Source organism: Plectropomus leopardus, chromosome 23 (assembly GCF_008729295.1).
Source record: "Plectropomus leopardus isolate mb chromosome 23, YSFRI_Pleo_2.0, whole genome shotgun sequence".
NCBI lineage: Eukaryota > Metazoa > Chordata > Actinopteri > Perciformes > Serranidae > Plectropomus > Plectropomus leopardus.
This window is the reverse complement of record NC_056485.1, coordinates 9058741-9085050: the sequence shown is the minus strand read 5'-3', so window position 1 is coordinate 9085050 and position 26310 is coordinate 9058741. Positions and strand designations below refer to the sequence as shown.

The window sequence follows — 26310 nt, the reverse complement described above, 5'->3', positions numbered from 1 at the left end:
TCACTGTGAGTGGATACTGTATCACTTCTATACAGCATACATTTCTCTGCAAGGCCAGCTAGCCCCCGATGTTACGTGTGCACACAACCACGGACACACTCTTAAGGCTGGAACGTATTGTGATAGTCCCCTCTGCCTCCACCACACACACCCCGCCACAACCATACAAATATCTCTTTGTGACAGCCCATGATAGACAAACCAACGGTGCCATGGCAACCGATCCCCAACAATGCCAGGCTGCGCGACCCTGAGCTGCGACTAGTGTTACTCTAGCTGAGGAAATTGATCTCCAAGTCTTTCAAGGGTACATTTAGTATAGCTGACATGTTCTCTGCAGTCTGCTGTCAGCATCAAAGGACGGAGAAAATGAAGTCTGCTGCCTCCGTTTTAGACCTAAAATGGCAGAGAAGGCTTGTTTTATTGTGCACTTTTATGTCTGGTGAGCAAATAAAACATTGTGGCGGTCATAAACGGCAGTGATGTTGACAGTGGATTAGACTAAAAGCTTTAAATCTATTGTAAACAGAAGGGAGCATAACATTTAGGATTGTTTTTTCCGCCCTTCTTGTTCTGCACTTGTGAGAGCATGCAGGGTGGAAAAAAACATATTGAGGAAAACTTTTAAACCTCAAGGCATTAATTGTGCAGCTTCTCGGGTCAAATGGTAAAATGACTGAGTCAATGTGGCAGACGAACTGGTGCATTAAATTTCCAGTGTATTAAGTCTTGTGTTGTAACTCGAGCCCCCGCCTCTAAAGGTTCTGCTCTGCACCTCCCTTACTATGTAAAAACCTGTTCCTCTGTTCCTCCTGAGCCCCGATGATCGAGTGTCAGGCTCTTTGTCTCTGTTGCACTCAGTGAGTCGGGTCACTATGAACCACGACGAAAATACTATGCAGCTTTAGAGGACATGTGTTCTGACTGGTTTCTCTGAAACTGGTTTACGGCTGCCCTGTAGCTATGAATTCTTAAAGCTAATGTGGAGCGAGTCTCCACTTTCAGTTTCAATGTATAATGCACAGAGTGGGCAATGTTTATGCAGTTGACTTTAAAGGGTAGGTTTGTTATTTTCCAAACCTGGACCTGATTTTCCAGTATGTTTGTGTTTAAATGACTAATAGGAACAACATTTTTTAAACTGATCTTATATTATACAAATAATACAGCTGCAGCTGGCACTGGCAAAACAGGCTGCAATGTAACCACTCAGGGTAGGCTCTTACCATCATCTGAAGGCAACTAAAAGTGATCAGTACTTAAGAGAGAAAAGTTGCCAGACACTTGAAATAATAATGTTAGCCAGTCACTGGCAAAAACAAGCTCTTCTAATGGACGTAAATTGAGAGTGGGAATATGCCCTAAACAGTAACGTGCAGCCTCTGCTGTCTGCTGTAGTCTCACTTAACAATTCACAGATTTCAAAAGTTACTGTTCGAATTAGTCACTTAGACACAAAGACGTGGAAAAATAGGCTCCACAAAGAAAAAAAAACTTGCCCATTAAACGTTTGAACTTTACTTCAAAATTCATACCCCCTTTTCTCAGAAATCTTTCAGTCAAGTACAAAGGACACACACAAACTCTTGGAATCAGTGTCACTTCCTATTTCAAGTGAAAACAGTATCTCCGATATCTATTGATGATGAGCGCCATAAATCCAATTAAACCTTCAAGTTCTGTGAACTTTATCTTATATATGTATATATATATATATATATATATATATATATATATTCCAGAGTGCTTACTAAAACTGACATGCCAAATTATAGCATTTCTGAGTATCCCCACATTTTCTGAAAATAACATCATATGGTATAATGAGGTGTCATAAGCCTGGGAATAAAAGAAGTGAAAGCAAAGCAAAACCAGCCCATGGTTCAAACTGTTTTAAGTCCACAATGCAAGAGCAGATTTTTCCATTCAGGCCGTACGATGTGATGTGACCATGTTGAGGGCACTACAGAAGCTTCTACTGGCATTAGGTACAAATTGCTTGAATGGTGGTTTTAAAAAAATCACCTACTGAAAACAAAAAATAATTAGATATTTCAGACAAATAAGGACATTCAAAGCACGATTCTCATTGCCGAATAACCCTTCAACAATTTCTAATAGGTGGAAAAAAGTCTAAAGCCCTACATCCCCGCAGGGACTCAGGACCTCTTGTTAGCCGTTATCGTTAATGGTGGAAAAGAAATTTACAAATACTTGTACAAGATATTATTTAATCATTCAAGCCGCTCTGTGATCTTTCAGAGTCATGCAGGAGAGGGAGACCAATCCAGATTTTTTGAGATAAGTAAACATTTTGCAAGGTGTAATGCAATACAATGAGATGTAATGAATCACCGTCTCCAATACAATGGCCTATTCTTTTTTAAATTTATAACTAGTGGTGCAGGGGGAATATATTACCATTTCAGATTAGCAAACCAAACTGAGAATGTAACATCAGTAAGACTTGTCAGCTGAAGTAACTGTGTGGGACTAACTAGTCCAAATAAGGATTAAAATTAAACCTGTGGTGACTCTTAGTTCTGAAATCCTGAGTGGATCATTGCTGGAGGCCTCTGATTTCCCTGCACTGGAGGTATTGTTTCTCGACAGTGGCAATGGTCTTAACTTGCCTGCAAAATCGTCAAAGGTTGGATATGCAGCCATACAGCTCCTGAGGGCAGAGTAAAACTCAAAAAAACTATACTCCTCATATAGGTGTGCTTAACCTGATGTTTGCTCACATTTAACACTTGTCTGCTGTTAATGGGGTTCATCGAAACAGAGATTTCTCTATTTAAGTAAACAAGAGTGGAACCCCTTACTCCATCCCCCCATGGTCTAGCCCCACAATGATCTCATCCCTTTCACACAAAAGAGCCTGGAGGCTTGTTCCCCAGGGGTGAAAGAGCCTGCCTGCGCGTGTGTGCATGCACAAGTCTATGACTGTTTGTGTGTGTAATGCTGGACAACAGACAGTGCTGTCTGTGTCTGTCTTGGTTATTTCAGCAGGAGCCCTGCCATGCTCATCCACTCACAGACTGACTTAAACAGCAGCTGAACATGACACACACAACTGCCATGTACTGAACCTTGGACGCTGCAAATAAGAATAAGGAAGGAGTGTTCTTAGAGTGTACAGATGCAGTAATAATTATACAAAGGAGTGGGCTGACCTTTGGTTATAAATAGCAAGACAGGCTGATCCTTCACACCAACCCATCTATTGTGATAAGTGTGTGTATATGTGAGCTTCTGTACAAGTGCTACTTTGTCATCAGCATGCAACAGGGCTGCCTAAGTGCACTTAAAACCATCTCCGAAAGCTCAGCCATGACACAACAAACAATCAAAAGCAAAAATCTGCAAAGGAAAAATGTATTTCAGCTGTAATAGCCTCTGACACATTACCCTTTCAGCTCCAAAGGCAGCCGCTGAGCCACCGTGTGTCAGCTTCTGCAACACCAGTGTCAGCCTCAAGTGCCACTCTGTAGCTCTGGGTTTTGCAGGATCTGAAGAGCAAAGTGGCCCTCTCTGCCACCTGTCATCACAGTGTGCTGTAGGTGGTGAGGGCCAGGCTGAGTATAAGGTGCCAATGAGGTGATGAAACCTCTATTTAACAAGGCGACGACCGCAGGAAGAAGAAAAAAAAACGAAACAGTGTTTTTCCCGGTGGAGCCGCATGGGTTTGAGGGGAGATGAGCTCAAATTGAAGCCAGTTGAGTTGCTGTCTGATTGAATTCATATGGTGCAAAGCTACAGTATGTGTGCACATAGTTGGCTGTTGAACTGTGGTCTGCTAATTAATCTCAACAGTGTGCTGTGACTGGGTGGAATGAGCCACTTCAGCCTCCAGTTTACGATACATAAAATAAGTCAAAATGCGGACAAAATATACACTCAGTAAAAGGCAGGGAATATATTTAACTGTTCAATATTTGCTGTTCAGATTGTGTGAGAGGTGGAGCATTCAAAGTTTATCTGCTTTTTGGTTCCAGATAAGCCTGTGCGATAGCCTGGCATTATCATATCCATATGCTGACAACCTCTCTAGATCTGCACGGCCTGCACGAAGCAGAGGACCCGCGGTGAACTCTGTCCCTCACTGATGTTTGTTTAAACCTGGCAGCTGTTTTTTATACAGAGGCAAAACATAAAATCCAATTTCTTTTCGGGACTGACGATAGCCATCAACACGCTTCTCAGAACAGGTATCTGGCTACCAAATTAATCACACAGTAAACGGTTGTTTGTGTTTTTTCTACAGGTCATTTCATTTTATTCCTTTGGACAAAAGCAGTTTCTGTTTGTGTTTCTAATTAAGCAAAATGTCATTTTACTGAAATACTGTCCTGATATCTGCTAAGGGTGACACCACCATTATCACAATATGCACATTATCACACATGTCACAATACAATATTATTGCAGTAGGCTGAGTACTGCCATAACATTTATTAAGATATAGTGCAATGTATTACTTTATTTCAACTGCAAATTATGTCCCCGAATGAAAACTTTGAAAACTTTATCTATTAGATTAAACAGATGTCAGTCTGTTCATCTCACTTCAGTCATTTTATAGCAGCAAAATATATCAAGTGGTCTGAAAAAGCAACTGATCTTATTCTTCAAGTAGGCTACCAAAAGTTACATTTATATTTTCAATATTAGTAAGTCATATAAAAGACTATAATTAGTATATGAATTCTTGTGTTTTGGTCAAAAATATGATTTCTCGATTACCTTTGACGACCGATCTAATCACTTTATCATTGAGTCCAAGTGGACATTTGTGTCATATTTGATATAAAAATAAATAGAAATAAATAAATATATTTATAGATAAATATTTTAATCAATGAACAAATACATTTTCAATTAAAAAAAAAAAAATTGTATTTCTTAATCTATAATAACACTGAAAATAATAACAAGTGCCCATTTAATGCAACCAGAAAATGACTTCACATTGCTTAATAAATTTGTGGATGAAAAAAAAAGCCCGTAAATTTGTTTAGTTTGTTCAAACTATAGAAGCTATTACAAGTAAATATTTGTTTGTTTTTTACGAGATACAACTACTTAAGCACTGTGAAAGACATCCACTAAAGCCTATCACAAAAAACTGATGCAAATGATCTGTTTCCCCTTTTTTTAGTATTTTATCTCTGTAAATCTTTGTCAATCCAGCGGCACTGGATCCTTGTTTAATGTTCTGTCAAGATAACATCAAAGCAGCTGGTGGCAACAGAGACTAATAGCTGAAGCTGAACATTTACACTTTTTCCGCCTGGCTCTCTGTGAGTCAGTAGTTACACTCCGCAAAGACCTCAGTGAGCACGTGGCTGAAGAGCCAGGTGTGCTTTCAGAAGAAAGTGACACATTTTGCTCAAGCGCGTTATAAACTGTTACATACACACCCAACGGCAGCAGGAAGCTTCCCACAACATGAAAAGAGAGTTAGAAAAGAACAGTGGCACTAAATCTAGTCGAATTATGTAAACTGTGCGGTAATTATGACTTTGTAGATTCAAAAACAACCTGGGTAGGTTTAGACGATGAGGGTAGCTGAGCGCAGTGAGGCTCGGCTCAGCAGAAACGTCACAAGACTGCCTCCCTCCTGGAGCGTGACAGGCCGGTGGACAGAGAGCATTCTTTCCACTCTAAGGAGAAGGGAACGAGGCCAAACTCATTGCCCTTACTAACTAGCTGGGTCCATAACGGCTCAGACCCAAGCCTACTGAAAGAAAACGACGGTAACACCGGCACATCAGACCGAAGTACAAGGGTCACAGGAAGGAAATAGGTTACCTGAGAGGGTTTCTGTTAGGCTTACAAGATCCTTGTTGTTGCTCTTTGGCTCGAAACAACTATCTGGAGTTAATATGTCTTAAGACGGGCAAACAGGCAGCTTAACAAGAGGATCATTCAGATCATATTCCCCACATAAAGAAAAAAAAGCTTGTTTGGTACAAACCCCAACATAATAAGATCATCTTTTTTTTATTTTTTTTTTTTCATAGGAGAATGAAAAGCAAAAAGTTACCATTACCACTAAAATCCTGTTTCATATCCCAATCACAGTATCTGTCCAAATAATTGCTTTTTTTTTTTTTTTTTTTTTTTGCATATTGTGCAGCCCTAGTGCTGAGTAATGTTAAAGTGAAGCGACAAGCAATGATTCAGTGAATCTTGAAATGCCTGTCAAAGCGTAGGAGATAAATTGATTTCAAAATATCAGCTGAAGTGAAAGTCCTGAGTATGTTAGCGAGTGTAAACAACTGAACTGTCATTGAAGTAAGAGATAACAGCAGTTGAATGACTTTACTAAAAAGATCTGCACTGATGCATCACAGCAGACATTTCAGAAACAGTCACATTTGTTGCTCTGAGAAACTACTGGCTTTTCTCACACTCGTCAAAATCCAATTTGACTTTTGCCTAGGCAACCAGGTCCTTAAACAGCCCGTTGCTGCTCCCTTGGCCAATCTACTTCCTTTCCTCGGTCAGCTGACAGAGCCTTTGGACACCAGCAGTGGTGACAAAGTGCAAGTTTAATGTACACAAAGCCACAGTGAAGCCATGACCTACTTTATACCTGCTGGCTGTAGCAGTTAGTAGGAGGCAACATTCACTCCACTCCCATTTTCCAGCCGCTGTCAGGCCAAGCCAAGGTCAAGAAAGAGATTTTTCTGCTGCGTTTCCACGTGTCAACGGCTCAGCGCTGATGCAACTCTGCAAAGGCAATTTCCACAATTTACTTCATCCACAAGCTGTGATTATTCTGCTATGATCTGACATTCCTGCTGCCGTCTCAGGTGAAAAAACTAAATTAAAACATGAATGTAATATATGCAATGAATGCAAGAGGAAGTGCCATTCTCTGCTGGAACTTGTGCCACGGCTGTCATAACAGGAACATCACATGCATGCCATGAATCACCAAAACGGTGATGGGAAGCTGGAGCTGGGAGTACTCTGCTGCCCTTAGGGGTTAGACTGCTGCTGGTTGGCAAACATTCAATTGCTGAGGCATAGATATGTGAGAAACCTTGGCAATGCATTCAACGGCATTTGTGCTCACCCAACACTCATCCACAAAACCCAACAGAGGCATCTTACACAGCTCTATGTCCTGGGTTTAGGGTCACACAAATGCAAACATGGCATATTCAGAGAGAAAGATAAAAGCCACATGCCCAAAAGGAAGTCGGGTTAGCAGGACCTTGTCTTGGGGACACTTCTGGGTGTCTTAAATTGCAAAATTCCCCTGCTAAAGTCTTGATTTGCAAATATCTATTTGATTTGAAGCAGGTAATACAGTTTGGCTGAGAGCAGACACCTGCAAGGTTAGACAGGCTCCAGGAGAGCAGCGTCTGATTATCTGGCGTCAAGGAGGGCCCGGGGAGGAGAGAGGAAAAGGAGGTGGGTGTTATATTCCCAACTGTTGCATCCGAACCATAATTAGGTCAAATTTCATGCAGGAAATACACATCAGCGCGGATATAACAAAAGAAATTTCCTCCTGTAATCAGCCCGTGCGGTGATACGTGGCTGTGTCTCTTTCCGCGGTTGGAGAACATACGGTGGAAAGTGTAGGGGCAGCCCGTCGCAGCACAACACCAGGAAAATGTATTTTTACCTTACTTCTACACAACTAAAGCCACCTCTAATAGTTAAACTACTGTTTCTAATTCCCACAACAAACTGCTAAGTCTCAGCTATCTCCGTAGTCAAAAATAAGAGCACTTACCAGCTGTTTACACTGCAGCGAGGGACAATGTTGACATGTAGGCAACTTGCTGTTTTTACCCGCTTGTTATATTCCGTATTTCTTCTTGTGCAAGCTGAAACTGGTTAAAAAACGAGGACGGCACGCAAAAGAGGCACTTGGAAATACTCCTTTGAAACTTTGTTGCTTCGCCACACTTTCATCTGAAGTTGTCGGCGGAGGCAGGCGCCATGTTTGTGTCTGCGCTGATAGTTTTGTTAGTGGGCTTTCTTCCTAAACGTCTCTCTCAGACTGGAACCGCCCAGAGAAGAGGAGAGGCTTCAGTCCCCGCTGCAACTGACAAGAGGGCTGACGCTGGGAGCGCTAACAAGCTAAAACACCTCAAAACCAACCCTTTCCGGCGTGACTTGTCAAAGTAAAACCCTCTAGACGTGTTATTTTTTTAAATTTATTTATTGAACGCTTTAATAGTGTTATAAATGAAATATTTTGTTGATAAATATATACTAAAATGATAATAATTGTTGCTATAATTATTATAACCCATTTTTTCGGATTAAGTTTTTATTCACCTGTTTATTTAACTAACACTAAGTTCTTAAAAATAGTTTTTCAATAAATATATAATAATGATTATTATTATATAACCTAATGTGTTGCAATTTTTAAAAAAAATAGTTATCTATTTTGAATTTTACATACATAAAACACACAAGTATATACTGCTACTGCAACTACAACTAATAACAGCAATGTTGTTATTGTTGTTACTATTTTAACTTCGTGTTGCAGTTTTTGTATTTATTTACTGAACACTCGGGAAATGGTTTGTCAGTAAATACATAACACTTACACATAACACAATTGTTTATATGATAGTTATTGCAAAATTAGTGGCCTACAGTACCATACATTATATAAATATAACTGTTGTAATAACTATTATCAAATATGTGTTTATTGCTGAAGTATTTAAATTTTTCAAGTGTTCAAAGTATAAGTAATAATAATATAAAAATAAATAAACAAAATAATTTTACTGATATATTGGCTACTACATGCACTGTGCCCATATAAGTATTGCAGTGCACATAGCTATGATTTTTTTTTTTTTTTTTTAGTTTTTGTAAATAGTATACATTTGTGGGCAAAGTAAATACTATGACATGTTTTCATCGGGTCATCAGTCATAACTGTCTCTGCAATTCAAGACACACTTCCCACACAACACTTCCCAAATCACCCTTAAATCCGAGAAAGTTGTTTGTAAACATGCTTCATATCTCCCAGTTTATATGGTAATGTATGACATATGAAACCAACGATATAATTCAAAAACATTACTTTTATTTTATTTTCATGGTGCAGCAATTTTACCGGTAAATTCCCCCATTGGAAAAATTAACCTTTTACTGTGAAGGTAAAATCATTTGACTTCCGCTTTCTATGAATCTTTGCTGCTACCTTGTCTCTTGTTTTGCTACATGGGTTTACTGGGCCTCTGACGCCCCCCATCCTAAACCGCGAGAAGTTACATCGATATAAAAACAAGCAACAGGTGCAGTTCAACCAATTGAGACACGAAATGCAAATTGGACTTGGAAAACCGTGTTGTATCCAATATTTGTTAAAGTCACAAGTATAACACATCACACCACTGCAATGATAAGCAAGCCCTTTTATCATGTGACCCCACCCCTTGTAAGCTCTAAGTTTATTTCAGAATGGAGTTAAAACTTTTGTAGTGTCAAGAATCCTAGGAAGAGATCAATGTTTTTTTTTTTTTATTGTTATTTACAATTGTTTAATCCAACATTTAAGAAAATCTGCAACTTTCGCCAGCCTTGCATGGACCCTTTCATGTGTTCACATACCTACAGACATTTAACATGCCGTAAACAACATTGTGTGGTTAGTAGTGCTATGAAAATGTTACAGGTAATAGGAAGACTAGCTTCTCATGGGAACAGCAGACTACATTTTTCTGTTTCCCAACATTTTAATGGATCATCAGAGGCACTTCCACATTGCTATCGTGCACGGACAAAACACTGAAGTTCCTAATTATGTACACACAAGTTTAAAGGAAATGAGAAATACTTTACAATTTTATTAAAGCAGTTCATGTCTTACTATTTTAAATTAAAAAGAACCTCAAACATGGAAAAGTAATTTAGCGAGAGTCAGAAGTAAGTTATTTTACAGTTATGTACAAATATTAGTCACTTCTATTAAAAAGTTAGGGCCGAGAGTTTAAGACAGTCAAGGCTGAAAAGTGGTTTTTATATGAATGTAGTTAACACTTCATGTCATCTATTGGGGAGAATGTGATCAGTTTTGGAAGGCTGTACTCCTGCTTTTTCGGGGGTGAAGGTGTGTCTAGTGTGTCTAAGTCCAGTGAAAAGACCTTGTCTGTGGCTTCCACTGACTTTGCAGGCTCCATCAGCCAGTCACAGTCCAAACCAGACCCTCTGTGATCGGACAGAAGACACTCCGGTGTTCTCTTCCTGCTTTCCATGAAGGTGACATCATCACAGGCCTGCTGGGTCTGACCCAGATGACGTGTGGTCAGTGGAGATTTTGTCGCTGCAGTCTTCAGTGAGGGGATTAGGATCTCATCATCGTCCTCACTCTTCATATCCACCGCTTCGTCGTCGAGGCTCAGTAGACTGTCGCAGCTCGACATTTCGGGGAGTGTTTCGTGGTCGAGGCTGAACTGGACCGCGCTGCTGCCTATGCCGCTCGTGCTGAAGGTGTCCCACAACAGAGTGGATTTAAGCGAGACTCCCTGCTGGCTGACAGGGGGGCTGCTGCGGCTTGTGACAGGAAGGGTGATGCTGCAAGAGACACTCTGGGAGGGAGTTTCAGGATCCAGCAGCACATTGTGCTCATTAATGGGAGTGAGCCGTCCTGTTATGCTGTCGTTTAACTTGGCTAATCGCTCTATTTTCTCAGCTTCATCTTCCTTAACTGCCTTACGCCAGGAGTTCTTCACATCTAGAACTGCAGACAAAAAAAAAAAGAAATACTTCCATTTCAGACTATGTAAAGTTTTGAGGCCACATTTTTTCAGGCTTTAACCATCATGCGATCCTAAATAAGCTCATTCCTTCACGCTTGTCCCACAGTGTGTTTGCACAAAATTCACCAGAATGTGAGGCTGAGAGCAAAAGTGACAAAGCGACTTACTTAAGCTCTCAGGTGTACGTGGCAGCTGCTTTCTCGTAGAGAAGGGATCTCCATGAAGCGTGCAGAGGAGGCCATCCAGGTCCAGACCTTTGACCCTGTCCTCTGTGGGACTGGTTGTGGTTACTGCATCTGCAAACTAACACACATCCAAACTTAAGTCAGTCATAAAATCTAAGCCCAACTCACTATGTGCAACGTGGTCACATCACCCGTCATTCAAGACTTAGGCAACACCCACACCAATAAGGTCTGATTTTAAAACCGTATGTTAACGAAAGTAACCTTCCATATGAACGATTAAGCACCGTTTTAAAAACAATCTAACAAGCCTGAAAACACATATCCCATCATACTTCCTGTACACTGCACATGCTGATCAAAACAGGAAGCAGATTTTCTACTCTGGAGTTGGATGCTTTAGTTAAAGTATACAATGGAGATGGCAGAAAGTAAGACCACAAATGTCTTTGCTTGGACCGAAAGCAAGGTGGCACAATGACTGAAAGTAAGCCGGAGGAGACCATGGCCAAAAGGAAAGGAGTGCCCACACAAGAAGGATAACATTTACAACATGTTTGTAGGCTCAGCTATAATGTTTTGGCTTGACACAGTACAACTGATGAGACTGAATTAGGGTGCAGATATGGGTGTATGCATCATTGTTTCTGCACATGCAGACTAAAACGCCACCCTGAAGTTTTCAGACTAATGTGGTCTCAGCAACAGGTCTCCTTTTTAGTGGCTCCAAAACACCAGAGTAGTGTTGACGCTGGGCATAAACATAGCAATAGTTATGCGTTTTAAAACAAAAACTTAGTGTCAATGTAGCCTTAGAGATAGAATACAACTTTTTTTTTTTTAAATGGTGTAAGAGCTGTTAATTATCTATCATCTAACCAGACAAAGACAGCATGTATATTTCTGAAAAGTATACCTGATCAGCGAGGTTATCACACTCCATGTCCAATATCTGAGTCTTGGTCCTCATGGGAGCCACGTTCTGATGAACACGGGCTGTCTTTCTCACACTGGCCTAAAAAACAAGCACAGCTTTGTTAAATTCAGTTCGTCAGAAGAACTGGTACACACAAACTAAATCCAATAAACAGGAGTTAAACTCAAAGCAGAGTTTTGCTGAAATAATACTAGCCTGAGGTGGCGGTTCTGATTGGACCTTTAGAGGAGGGGATGGGGTGTCAAAAAGCCAGTCAAGAGAGGTATTTGCTTTTGACGATGCTTGAGTGGTGACAATGGGACTCTCGGCCATCTCAGCTGTTGCAGGGCAAGAGCTGTTTCAAAGACAAAAATGATTTGTTATTCAAACACAGTTTGCAGAGTGACGCACAGTCTGTGCACAGTGAAGTCTCATTTCCCCATACTTTCCTCACAATGCAGAAAAGCTCGATTACAGTGAAATAACACAGAGAGCATCTTGATCCAGCCAATGAAAACTCACTATGTAGCCTTGGCACACTGCTCTGCATCTGCCTTCAATTCCACTGTTGAATGTGTGTGTGCAGGTTGGGTAACTTCAAAGTGACGCTTATATTTTAGCAGCTTATAATGTACTGGGTTCCCACTTATTTTCACGGGGAAAAAAAATTCAAAATTTTTCCGTGACTTTTTAAGGACACATAATATTTTTTTCTCTCTCCAAACTGAAGGTGGAGACAGAATGTGAGGTAAAATGATCATAAACGATATGTTCCCGTCAATGCTAATCCAGCTATAATACATAAACACTACAGAAAGTAAATTTGCCATTATGTTACATAACATAAAAGAAAGGTCATCCAGGGAAGATTATTGTAACAATTTTATCACACAACGATTTTTTTACAATTTCCATGAATTCCCAAGGCCTGGAAAATGTGATTGTGAAATTCCATGACTTTTCCAGGTTTTTCATAACCATGGGACTGCTGAATGTATACGAGACTAGCTGCATTATTTCTTGTGACATGCAATGCAGTTTTCTACATTTACTCTTTTACAATGTCTATACAATAACACTACTGAGTTGACTGTGCAAACTTCTATTTAATATTTCATAAACCATGAGGTTGGTACTTAAAGTAATAAAGATTATCTGCTCCGTATCTGTCCGTGGCGATTTCTCTCAATTCGCCGCGGTCATCAGAGAGCATGTATGCTGTAGGGAGGACTTGTGACGGACAGAACACTGCTCAAGACTGCCCAGGTATCTGCCTCCCATCAGATGCCAAAAAACACCAAATAAACTTTAAAACATTTATAAATGTCAACATGAAGCTTACATTTCCCTTATGAGCTGTTCAGACAGATTACATTACCTCTTCAGCTGAGAACTAGGGGGGACAACTTCCTGTGATTTACTCTCTGCGGGCTTCTCCTCTGAAATATTATACGAAGCATGATTAGAAATAAAAACTGCACTGTTGTGAAAAACCCGAATGAATACACAGACTAATATGTTCACGATCAGATTTTGCTCACCAAGAAGCGTTGCAGGGTACTGGAAGAAGACACTACTTTTGTAACTAGCATCAGCTGCCGGTTCGAAAGACAGTGGAGCCATTGGTGAAAGGAAGCCAAGAGCCTAAAACAGAAAATAAATATTAGATTAAGATATGCAACTACTGAGAACATTTTTTACTGTGATTTGGTTTATGATTTCCTCCTTAACGGATAGCAAGAGACAGTAATGTGACGAATTATCTACTTTTCCCCCTTAGTCTGATGGATGGACTGTTCACTCTTCACGACTTGTTTCCTTGTAATTAGGAGTCTAAAAGTCATTGTGGTTTTCACACTACATTACTGACCGGCAACAGGGGATCACAAGATCTTTCTCCAAGATGAATCCCCAACGAGTAAGTCATGTGATGCACGGGTCAAACCACAACCCCCGGATGGGGGGTGGCTCTTAATAAAAAAAAAATAAAAGTAAAAATGTGACAAAGCAGTGTTTCAAGTAAGTTATAAAGGCTAATGACTTAAAGAAACACCATGAGCAATAGTTCAACTTCCACCTTCTCTCTTTGTAAAATTCTCCCTCACAAACACATACACAGTGGAAAGTGCCATTCTTCTGTCCTTAACTTGTCTTGTGCTATACTTGGCTGTAGCTCTACCCAGATATTACACATGATAAATATTTGGAGAGCATCTGTGATGCATTGCCGAGCCTCTTGAATTCAACTTTGAACAGCTCGCACATAGTGCTCAAGGACAGAACGCCTCTGATGTGAAGCTTTTGTCAGTGAGCTCCAAAAACTGTCAGTGAGTGGAAAATCAGGGGCTGAAGACATGTAATATGAACTAGGCATCAAAAAGTACACTGAATGACTATGAGAAGTTAAAAAACTCTAAGGACAACTCACAGGATCTTCATTTAGAAAAGAGACAAGGGGTGTGTCCTTCAAAGTATCCATCCACTTCCTGTCCCACGCAGCCTCCAACTCTCTGATGGTAGTCCTGAGTTCAGGAATTTCTTCTTTGGAAATCCTCTGTCTGGGGAAAAAAAATTAATTACTCAAGGTCATCTAACATTTAGTTGGCAAGCAAATACTACTGAGGCAATTCTTCCCGATGATGACAAATGTTCCATTAACTGTCACAGTTTCCTCACTACGGGTTTATACAGATAGATCTCAGCAAACTAAAAAGCTGCACATTTAAGAAAATCCAAAATTAAAATCTAATGTAATAAAAAAAATGTATATCAACATGAGACAGATTGGAGAAAATGCATCCTGTCATGCGAGTGTGAGTTCATGTATACCTGATGAGATGGAGATTCTGCAGCGCACGGGCCATCTGCTGACATTTCTCCTGCAGGTGCTCGGGACTGAGCTGAGGCTTGGGGGCATGAGAGACCCGACAGCGCTCCTCCCTCAGGAGCTGCAGCGCGTGATTCATTAGCTCCAACACACACAAGAGGTTCAGCTGGCCAGCCTCATACACATTCCCTGAACTCAACTGGAAAACATGCACACACAAACCAATGCTACATTAAGACTCGTCACTGTGATGATTTATTAATTCATATACTGTCTTTCAATGCACGGACAGGTTTGGCATCTCCTGTTGCAGCCATGATTTAAGTCCCTGTCTACTTTACTGTTTCATCTTCATCTATCTTTTTATACAGAGTGTATACACAGTATAGCCAAATTATAACATTTTTGATTTGAGAGTGAGAAAAATATTGTGCGTCAAAACAAATTGCTGGAAGCCTGGGATGGCAGTGAAAAGACAAGCGAAGCTGAAGCTAACAGACTCAAGAATCAAGTAAACAAGAATCGTATGTACAGTTTCTAAGAATAAACACCACATTATCTTCTCTCACCTGATGTGGAAGCTGTTCAATTCTCTCCAGCAGACTGCGAGGAATTTTGAGCCCTCGATCCGTCCCATCCAGGATGTACTGATCTACATCCCCCTTCAAAACGCTCTCCACTGCATGCTGCTCCTCTTTAATAGCCGATAGCATTCCATCGATATCCGACCACAAGGAGCGCACCTTAAGACAACCAAGTGCATCAGTGAGCTAAACACATTTTTGTACCAAAACCTCCCAAAACTCATCTCAATTTTAGAACTTTCCCAGATCTTTGGTAAAATGACAGAGGCACTGATTTTGATTTGATTTAGATGGCATCACGCTTGGCATCAGCACTGTCATAATGTCTTAACACATGGCGCGTACAATTCATGTCTAAGTTTTTTAATCATAATGTGACATACCCTTTTGAGCTTCTCAGCTGGAGTAGCTCCCTCCTGTGTGGAATTAGTGCTGTGACGCCTGAAAGCAGACAAACCGATTGAACAAACTGGAATAACAACATTGAAAGCCAGAAGTACTTACAAAATAAAGTCATACATACTTGAGTAGCTCATCATACTTGGCACCCTCTGCTCTGATGTCCCTCATAGACTTCACCAGGACTCTTCAAAAGAGGGAAACAAAAGAAAACAGCATTATTGAACAGAGCTCCCTTTGCCCTGTGTTCATGCATAAAACACAAACTTCAGTGTAATGTTGCGGTCTGTGCACATTGTTTCAAGAGGTCTTTGTCACAGCAGACAACTGGCATGTGATAGCAGGAAATGCACAGGTGTATTTGATACTGTGGGTGAGCTGGCTCACTGGCTTGGCTTACTGGGACACTTCCTGAAACAGAGCTATTGTTAACAACATTTGTTTCACCTGTGCTTTTCCTGCTATGACAATGTAAAATGTCTGCAACAAGGACACTGATTGCCAACACTTCCAGCAGCTGCCAAATGGCCTCCAGATTTACTGATTGGTGCACAAAAAACAAGTGGCGCTTGGAACAAATGGCCAATTAACAGACAACATCAAGAGCAGTTACAAAAGATTCAAACAGAAATACCTCGGGACAAACTTGCTTTTCGCAGGGCTACAACATAATATTCAGCAAGATAAAAGATAATACAGCCACACAACAAGAATAGACGCAGCAATATTAGAAATAATATGTCTGTAAATATAATGAAAGCAGCAGGCTACAAAGTTAGTACAGGCCAAATTCACAATATTAAATACAGTTTTTTTTTTAAAAAAAAGGAATTGACAAAATAATAAACAGAACTGGCAATGCACATTTAATATGCAACACTACTACTTCTATAATAATATAATAATCTATATCTGTTGTACATATACGAAACATTACAACATATTTAATTTTTGTGAATAGTTTCATCGTCATGAACTGAGGTGATAGTGCTTGATTGGGTATAATGTAATGTAGAAAGCTTCAATCTACTGATGTAAATATGAACAGACATCTGGCCCTGTCCAGCTGCCAAGATGGACGATCAAGGACTTACTGTGCCCGTTTCTGGTACTCGTGAAGAAAACGATCCTGATCCACTCCAGCTTTCAGAAACCTGGTATTGATAAGGTTGAGTCTCTTCACTGCCATGTCCAGGGAGGACGCAGGAATTGCTGCAGCCTCTGGAACCCAACTGTCATCTGACAATGATAAAATTTGTGATTATTTGATAGTCTTTTAAGTGTCAACTCCATGGCAAATCCAATGAAACAAAGTGAAACAGCACCCGGCCAATGTTGTGTCTCTCCATACTTTTGGATTCAAGCTGTAACAAACTACTAGTACTGAAAAAAAGCAAGATTTTAAAACTAGACCTACCTGTTTTAAATGTCTTCATTTCTTGCAACATGACGTGATTTGCCAAATGAAGCATCAAGCTGATAAACTTGGGGCCTCCGGGTGAGAGGAACAAGGATGCTACCACTTTGGATCCTGCATTCGCAGTTTCATCCTACATACAGTTAAAAACAGACAGAAGTGAGTTAGTGGTGACAATTTGTTTATTGTTTACCAGCAGAGTATGACTGTCTTTAAAAGTAGATTTATATCCCTTTTATCTGTAACTGTACAGAGATATCTAAGCTAAGTAAGGTGAGCGTGAGAAGGAAAGGCACAGGAAATTAAGCAACAGAGAAAGATTAGATGGACACAGTTTCCAATTTGTAAGGACCTATATCGGGCATATAATCTGTAAAATATGGACCGATGAAAAAGATGAAAATCATAGTAAAACTCATATTCTTACCATTATTTCTCGCAGCCAAGCGCAGGTAACTTTGCGGAATTCAGCATCAGCCTTATGGTTCAAAACAGGCCAACAGTGCCTAAACCATAATAAATATTTTTCACAATGACTCCTAAGCAATTTTAAATATGAATGGCAGTAGCTGATCATGTCTAAATTAACTTTACCTGTATGCTTCAGTAAATCGTGTTGGGTTGAGTTTCTCCAACAGGAAATTGATGACAATGTAGAAGGCATCCTTGTTTGGTTTGTCGAACATATTCCTGTTGGCCAAAAAAAACAACATTTGGCCTCGTTAGAATAAATCTTAACATCAAGTGTGCTGAGAATAACAACTTCAGAGTAACTTGATGATAGCAGACACATTTGATAATTTTACAGACTTGCTCTTGTGTGATGTCCTGTTTTTTTTTCGTTTTCATTTATTTTAACAATGTTATTTACGTTTAATTTCTTTAATTTTCTTTTATTTGTGGTTTTACTTTTCTTGTTGTTTTTGGTCTATATGTTAGTATTATTTCATATTGACATTTGCGTCCTGCCTTTTGAATTATTTGTCTTCTTGTTTAAATTTTACTCTAAATCTACCCGACTTTCTCGCACATGTCTAGCAGGACAGTTTGGCTTTCTGTGGTTGTATTGCCCTCTGTGTGTCCCATTTCTGCTTTTGCTTTGTTTGTGAAGCACTTTGTAAACTCTATTTAAAATGTGCCATATAAATAAATTTATTATTCTAGAAGTATTAACAAACGCTTACGCGACTTACAACAAAAACTTGGCCAGCCTCGTTAGCTAACATACACTGTATGATGTTGTTATCCACAATAAAAGCAGACTTACGGTCCCAGGTTGATGTGTTTGACGTTTATGCTGGTTTTGCCAGCGATTAACGACACTGCGGTGTCCGGTTTAAGTCCGAGCCCAAGAAGAGCAAACCACAGATATTTCCCATTCTTTTTCTGCATCAATGCCGGGTTCGCCATTACTCCAAAAGGTGGAAGAAGTAGCGTGAGAGTGTCCGGTGGCGACTGGTCAAAGAGCCAGCCTGGCTAACACAGCTAGCCAGCTAGCTTTAGCTGCTAGCTACAAAGTTCACTGGTGGCTAACTTCTGCTAGCTTTCGACGTTGTTTTGAGGTTGACAACATACATTTAACATACTGTTAATAATTTAACAAGCACAGCCGAACAGCAGTCACAGGTTTTATAAGAGTAGGTCCAGATAAGTTTCGGTTGAGTTTACATTTGTTAAACAAAATTTTACAATTTTCAATCAGGAACAGGAAAACGCAACACCCTGAAATCAAACCGCCAATTTTTTCCAATCACCACCCGGATGTTGTTAACAAATACTTCCGGTGACCGACTGCGAACTCACTTCCGCACTACCTATTAACTTATTTATTTATATTTTTTATTAACAGTACATTCAGTGGTCAATACAAAAAATACAAATGAAAATAGTGAGAAAAGTAGGTATAAACCAAACAGAAAACAAGTAAAATACAATAAAATAAATGGACACATGTATACACACAGGGTTTTCCCTGCTTAGTCATATAATAAAGATTTTAATAAATTAATAGTTTTGGTTCGTTTTTATCACATATTTTAAAACTGATATTGTTTGAAGATATATATCTTGCTTTTTTAAAAGTGGTATGTGAAGGCAATATCTTTTTTAAAAAGTTCTGTTTGGAAAATTTAGCTAAAATCAAATTGCTCACTATGGGAAAAAAAAGATTTTTCAATATTAGTAACAAATCCGATTCTTTGAGTGAAATGCTCTTGATATGACTTTGGAGATGCAACTGGAAATCAGGAATGTATCTATAAATAATAGAATGTATTGAATAATATCTGTACGTTTTTAAAAAGCATTGTTGAGCAGCTCATATTTTTAAGGAAGAGTAAATACAGTATCCCGTGTCTCACCATCAAGAGTCTGGTCTGTCCATTTATATTTAGCAGGTGCTACTGTTCTCAGAATAAAGGGTAAGTTTTTAAAATCTAAAATCTATAAACAGCTCATTTTTTTGGAGGGGGGGGTTATTCATTTCCCCCAAGTGACTCATGGAGGCTCAAGGAAAAATGCTTTGAGAAGGGCCCGAAAAATTCGAAAAAAAAGAATTACACCCCAACCAATCTTCTCTTCTGATAAATAACAGTCCCTAAAACAAACTGTTTCTACAGTAACTGTTGTCCCACAAACAAGGGGAGAACATTTACAGGCTTCAGACTTGTTTTAATAGTTAATAAACCACTGGAGTACTACAGCTAGTTATTGCTCTCAGTTGAAGTGAAAATGCCATTTAATTTTAAACAGTGTATTAATATTTCATGCACATATATAAGCCATAATTACATGCATTCACCCTACATTTATCCAATAAATTAGTCAAGAGGCTTTGGAGAGGTGGTGTAACAATAAAAACACAGGCTAAGTATATGCATAGATTTAATTTGTCCTTTTTATTGCAGACCATACAAGTATTTAAGTCTCCACCACAACCAATTATGCAGAACAGAGTGATAGTAAGAAACAAGTGCTCTTTTTTTCTAATTATTCACATCATTGTAGTTCTTTTAAAACCAGCTGGCAACACTCGGCCACCTTTGATGGATCAGACACTGATGAGTACTTGGAAATCTGAGAGTTGACCCCCAGGGAGCGAGCCAGGTCCTGGGCTGTCTGGTCTGAGGCCACAGTGGTTCCCAAGGCCACTAGCAGCCTAAACACAGCCTCCTTGTCTTGTACCGTCTCCAGAGCTCTGCTGGCCACAGAAAGGCACTGGGCCTTGGCCTCTAGATCGGGTTGGCTGTGCAGGCAGCCAGCGTAGTTAAGCACCAGAGTGGCCAGGGCAATGTGGATGTTCTTATTGCACACTGTGGCCAGGTCGGCAGCGCGCGATAGCACCGTTTCACGCTGGGCCATGAGGAGGGCTCGGCCGTGCCTGCCACTAAAGCAGTTACACAGAGTCCGAAGCGCCAGCATCTGGTTGGCAGGACGTCCCTCAGGCCTCATCAGGCTCAGCAGGTGGTTGCACAGCTGGACTCCCTCTGCCTCTCCACAGAGTGTCTCGTTAACCTGCGGGTGGCGCACTGCCAGCCTCATAATGTCCAGGATAGGAAACACGATGTCTAAAGTCCAGGGGGGAAGGAAAGGGTTTGGTTAGTGAACGGTAATGAACTGAGGAACCTTAAATCATGTCCATCTTTCCATTTCTGATAACTACTTAGCAGAAACCATAAAATCAACCCACAAAAATGAATCAGAAATTGGCTTGGAATGCTGTTGTACCTTCAGGCCAGTGAGAGGCCTTCCATAGCAGGTTGATCTCCTGGATGGTCGGCGGAGACATGTGGGAGTTGGGCTCAGAGACGGATGCCAGCAGCCTCTGAAGGCTTTCCAGAATTTCTTCAGAAAGCTTGTGCTCCTGAGGGGCACCTCCATTCAGCTCCTTTACCTTGGCTGGTGAGGACACAACAAATCACTGAGTCAGACACAGTAAGGAAGCTTTAATGAATAAGGGGAAAAATACAGCCCCTGGAAATTTGGTTTAAAATCTTAAGCTTAAAAAGAGAAATACTCGTGACTAAGTATTAAGAATTTAACACTTAAAAAAGTTATTCAGCTTCATTGGGACTGCGGTGGTGTGATCAAATTTTAGACTGTGGAGGCCTGATCAGATACTGTTGACAGCTCTAAAACTACCCACCAACTGTGATCAGATTTGGATTTAAATATTTCTGGATCATATTTTCCTAACCAAACCACTTAAACCAGTGAGAAGAGTATGGTATATAAATAAATAAATACGTAGTTTCTAATATGACATCATCAAAACTATTCATACTCTGGCAGAAAATAATGTTATGTACTTGTAAAATCAGACTAGAAAAGAAATTCTACTTAACAAGCTTAAATGAGGTTTGCAGAGGAATGATATTAATGACCCAACAGAAATGCTATTATCTATATCAAAAAGATACTCCAATCAGCTGGAGACTATAAACTAGTTTCTCCACTTTCAAATCTATTTAAATTGTACTTTTATTTCAACTTGCCATGTATCACCTATTTGACCAATGTGTGGAGTAATGAAATAAATGTCTTTGGACCATTTATTGGTTAGGGTAGTTTAGTTCTTCAGACATATTTGAGTGTCGCATTAAGATCATTTTTTCGGGCTTTCTGCCTTTATTGACAAGACAGTTTTAAGCGTTAGCAACTGAGCTACAGGGCGTCCCTGTGCTTGAATTTTATCTTTTTTTGTGAATAAATTGAACTGACTGGCTGATAGGATCCTATCACTCAGTAAAAAGTTGATAGAGAAAAAAGGTTTTTAGGGCCTTTAAATCATATTATATAGACATAATCTAAGTGTCCAGACACTCAAACTCCATCAACACATTCTAAGAAATGTTTTGTAATTCACAATTCATACATGTAGGTTCAAAGCACATCATCAGACCCATACTTGAAACTCACCAATGATCTGCAAGGAATTGGCCTGCTCAAAGGTCACACCATCGGTCTTGGGGAAGTAGATGTTGGTTGCTGTCTGTCTGAGGGCTGCTGAGGAGTAGGCACCTCCTCCTGCAGAGTAGGAAAGAGTATGATCCAAAGAGTGAAACAGTCAACATTAAAGAAAGGAGAAATGTGTACATTCATCTAACATAGAACAGTTAAACTGATTTGTCCATAATTCAGAGGTTCCATCACTAAGTATCTCACCTGTGAAGGGATCTGCCACACCAACAGGTGCGCTTGGGTTTGGCCCAGACCCGGGGATGTAGCGACCGGAGCCTGTGTGGAGAGATTAAAAAAAAAAAAAAGCTGTGAAAAGACCATCTCTGGTGATGTTCATATTGTGAAAAAAACCTTTAATTATAATTACTGTACCTGTGAAGGGATCAGCTCCAAAACCTTCCCTACCATCGGAAGCCCCGGGAATATATCGAGCTCCTCCTGTCAGATAGACACACAAAATGCCTTTAGGAAAATATGCATTCAGTCTAATAACCTTTAAATACTGCAATGAAAATATTAAGAGTACATAAGACACAGACTGTTTCCAAAAGTAAAAAAGACAAGTATGTATTTGGCCTCACCAGTGAATGGGTCACCACCAGCTGGCTGAGCTGGTCCCACCACATGCCCTTTAGTGTTCTTGATTATAAAATTGGCAACCTGATCGAGGAACATTGGGCTGAGGTCATTCTTCTGCAAAAAGTTGTGCGCTGTCAGCCAGGGGTCCTCTGACACGTTGTAAGGCAGCTTCATGGACGGCCCTCCCTCGTTAACATCGATGGTGAAGACGTAGTCATATTCCTGAGGGGAGATCAGGGGTCATTAATAACTGTTTTCATACATACATGTGTACTTTGCCTTGTCAATCAGCTTTTGCTCTTACCTTTCCTTCATATATCACACTCTTGGAGGTCTGTTGGTTTGAACCTCCAACCACATCTCCAATTTTCATCCAGCGGCCGTCACTGACGCTCCACTGATATGCCTCCACCTTTTGTCCGTCTTTAATCAGACGCGTCTGTCCATCACGATTCCCTGGAGGAAATACGTAGACAAATCAGATAGAATTCTCCTATTTTAGGTGCATAACGTATAAGACAGAAACACCAGAGATAGTGATTTAAATAAATGTCAGTCTATTGCATTGCCATGAAAGTGATGGGACTGAGGGAACACCCCACTGTCCAAGTGCTCTTTGAAATGATTTTAATTTAAAAAAGTGAAGAAAATCATTGCAAACCCCTCTCATGTCCTGTATTTACAATATGAACTGATTTAATGAGGTAGATGTTTCAGGGGTAAAAACATCGTCATCATCGTTATGCCTCTATCTGTGAGTGTAAAATGAGGGGCAGTGTTTCATGTATCTGAATTCACTATATATCTGCACTTGTCTGTAAAATGCACTTTACGCCTGTTTTTGCGCTACGCATGTATTCTTATGTGGCAGCCTTTATGTCAAAGACAAACTTGCTTACGGACAAACAAAGTAATCTTGAGTTTTGATCATGCATATTCTTACCAGGCTCATTAAGGTGTTCCCTTCCAGGCAGGTCCTCTATTTTTATGTCTCCAAGATCACCTGTTTTGGGGTCGATAGTAGCTTTGGAGAGCTCATCCTCAAAAGCCTGCAGGTCCTCTGCGCTCGCCATGCGGTCTTCAGCTTCCGTAAACACACGGATAATGCCATCACTGTGGGCAGAAGAGCAGCATATGGGTTAGCCCCAAAACTACTCACGTTATCAAAGTGATATCAAAATGAAGTTAGAAATGAAAGCAGTGAAAAATAGTGGAAAAGGTGATTAAATATTTGTGGTGCGATGGACAAAACGCAGTCCTTACCTGGCACCAACTGCGATATCCCCATTAGGTAGAATACAGCAGCACCAGACAGACTGGGCAGGCAGACGGATGGTCTGAGAGCACTCTCCCTTTCTCCATATCCTCAAAGTCCTGTCCTCTCCTGTGCTTATGAAATCTAAAGGGAAAAGCATCAGGTCAGAGTGAGCCAGCTTAGAGCTACAATCAGCGAGAAAACATATGCATGCTGATTCAATAAATGATCAAGCAGCAACAGATCATTACACATCACAAGTCTTTCATCCAGCTCTTTCATAAGCATTTAAACAGCAATATGAATGAACAAACCTTGGCCATTGGGGAAGACAGCTAAACTGTAGATGTAGTTTGTGTGGCTGTAATAGACCTGTGTGCATTCGCCTGTTATCAGCCACCTTCTAATACTTGTGTCATTGCTGCAGGAGAAGAACTCAGTGCTGCTGATCACTGCTAGTCCCCGTACACAGTCCTCATGACCTAAAGTGGAAGAAAAACAGCTTGGGTTGTAATAATGGACTTAAATCTCAATGACCCCGGAACCCCGGACAAAAGTTATTACTGTGTCTGAATAGAGTAACATTATTAGTCAAAATAATGACAGAATTTGAAATGTTTCATCTGACAATTTAATTAATTTATTTTCATCTCACTCCATACGCTTTGTTAGCTAAAATCAGCTTTTTAAAAAAAAGGTTGAGGGTAAAATGTTTACAATCACCATAGTTAAAAAGGTGCAATTAAGAAAGAAATTCAGCCAGGGCACTCACTGAAAAACTTTCTCAACAATCCTATTTTATCAACAGCCACAGTCACTTTTATCTGCCCATAGACCTAATATGAAACCAGACAAAAAATAAAGGTTAGTTATGTCAACTGCCCACCTGTAAACGTCTTCTCACAGCGGCCAGCTTTCCAAAGCTTAATGGTCTTATCTGCTGATCCAGAGAGCATAAGGCCTTGTTCAGGTAGAATGACTACTGCCCACACTGCTGCAGAATGTCCCTGTAGGAAAATTTACATGCAGAGATTTTGCTCTGTCACACCACTCTAAAATATATTTGCTTATTACAATTGAAACAATTAAATTAATTTTTAAGACATGTTGCAAAAGTGCAATGTCACAGTCAGTGTCAGAGAATACACTCCTCCTACAAGACTTCACCAACATCACTGAGGTTTCAGCATACCTGCAGGGTCATCATGCACTTCTCATTGAGCCACACTTTGGCTGTGGTGTCCCAGGAGCCACTCAAAAGTGTCCCAAACTTCCCGGAGGACAGAGCGCAAACTGTGGAGATAACAGGTCAGCAGGTCAGACAACTAGAACCAAAGAAACTGTGGAGATGTTTGACATAATGGCAAATCAGATGCTAATTACAATGTAATTATCGTGGGAGTGTACAGTGAGCCACAACTCACCTGTGTTTTTGTGACCCGTGAGTGTGAACAGGGGCTTTGATTGGTCCAGTGTGAAAACACATATGTTATTATCATTTCCACCAGTGGCAATAAGTCCTCGAGGATATGTTTCACTGGGTGCAATGATGCATACACAGGACACAAAATTGGAGTGGCCAGCGATACTGTGCATCTCTGTGAAACCATTGTCTGGACTGATGAGAGAAGGAGAGAGAGCAAAGACATGTGAAGTGAACGGAGATACTTGTACGGGAACAAGTGGTTGACAATTTAGCTGGCTGATAGTAGCAAAAAAGGTCAGTAACTCACTGACAGACAAAAGACATGAAAAAATCTAGATCTGTCTGACTTTGAACGGAATCGATCATCCGCGCTGTGTACATTGGCAGTTGTAGCTGAATGAATGACAAAGCTAATTTGAGTAAACGTTAGCAAAGCGATTACAAGCTAACGTTAACTTAGCCAACGTTACAAACCCTGACGCGACTTTATTACTAGTAAGTAACTTCGCTGGGGTTTTGATTGGTTTGCTTCTTTAGCGGGCACATTTCCTGACAACAGAAATACTTATAATCCAAAATAAATCCTTGCCAATGTAGAAGGCTAATGTTAGCTACCTTGAGTTTGGAACCCAGACTCTTCCGGTTCGGTCTCTTGACACAGACACAAAAGCGCCCTCTGGAAAAACAGCACCTGCGAGTCCCCTAACGTCCATTTCATGTCCCGGGATGGAGCATCTTAGTTTGTATGAGTTAGATGATGCCATTTTGCCCGACAATATGGTGAAACTATCACAGTAGCCTTATGCTAGGCGGCGTTGCTGTCAACAAACACCGGCCGCTAATGCTAGCGGAACTTGAATGACGTCACTGGCATGTCACGTGAATTCACCATCCGTTTAATTTGATAAAAAATAAAATACAATAAATAATTACAATATTATATGTTGTTATCATTTTAAAGCATTAACACTAAAAAGTGCATTTACAAATATCTTTAAAAAATTAC

General features: G+C 40.2%; 3 protein-coding genes and 1 non-coding gene across 6 annotated transcripts in view; all 4 read right to left on the bottom strand.

The window, feature by feature from the left end:
- Positions 1-8053, bottom strand: part of dennd4c (DENN/MADD domain containing 4C) — a 38257-nt gene extending 30204 nt beyond the window's left edge. For all 3 annotated transcript variants that reach the window (XM_042512772.1, XM_042512773.1, XM_042512774.1), the window contains exon 1: positions 7757-8053. The gene's annotated coding sequence lies outside the window, so the exon portion shown is untranslated. The remainder of the gene's footprint in view (positions 1-7756) is intronic.
- A 1012-nt stretch (positions 8054-9065) lies between these two features.
- On the bottom strand, positions 9066-18813 carry haus6 (HAUS augmin-like complex, subunit 6). Its single transcript, XM_042512601.1, has 16 exons — positions 18353-18813; positions 17680-17775; positions 17513-17591; positions 17086-17218; positions 16763-16907; positions 15793-15855; positions 15653-15710; positions 15255-15428; positions 14688-14884; positions 14287-14416; positions 13400-13502; positions 13237-13297; positions 12075-12213; positions 11859-11957; positions 10925-11060; positions 9066-10738 (listed from the first exon to the last, which is right to left on the bottom strand). The coding sequence occupies exons 1-16, from the start codon at positions 18493-18495 to the stop codon at positions 10032-10034; spliced, it is 2463 nt and encodes an 820-aa protein (XP_042368535.1). The 5' UTR covers positions 18496-18813; the 3' UTR covers positions 9066-10031.
- Positions 13008-13138, bottom strand: LOC121962555. Its single transcript, XR_006107140.1, has one exon.
- A 1150-nt stretch (positions 18814-19963) lies between the features above and the next one.
- plaa (phospholipase A2-activating protein) lies at positions 19964-26146 on the bottom strand. The gene is made up of 14 exons (XM_042512193.1): positions 25920-26146; positions 25303-25496; positions 25071-25171; positions 24765-24885; positions 24193-24360; positions 23887-24022; positions 23567-23736; positions 22928-23079; positions 22626-22845; positions 22417-22482; positions 22249-22320; positions 22003-22110; positions 20812-20982; positions 19964-20651 (listed from the first exon to the last, which is right to left on the bottom strand). Exons 1-14 carry the CDS (start codon positions 26066-26068, stop codon positions 20083-20085), a joined length of 2397 nt encoding a protein of 798 aa, XP_042368127.1. The 5' UTR covers positions 26069-26146; the 3' UTR covers positions 19964-20082.
- Between the last annotated feature and the right edge of the window lie 164 nt (positions 26147-26310).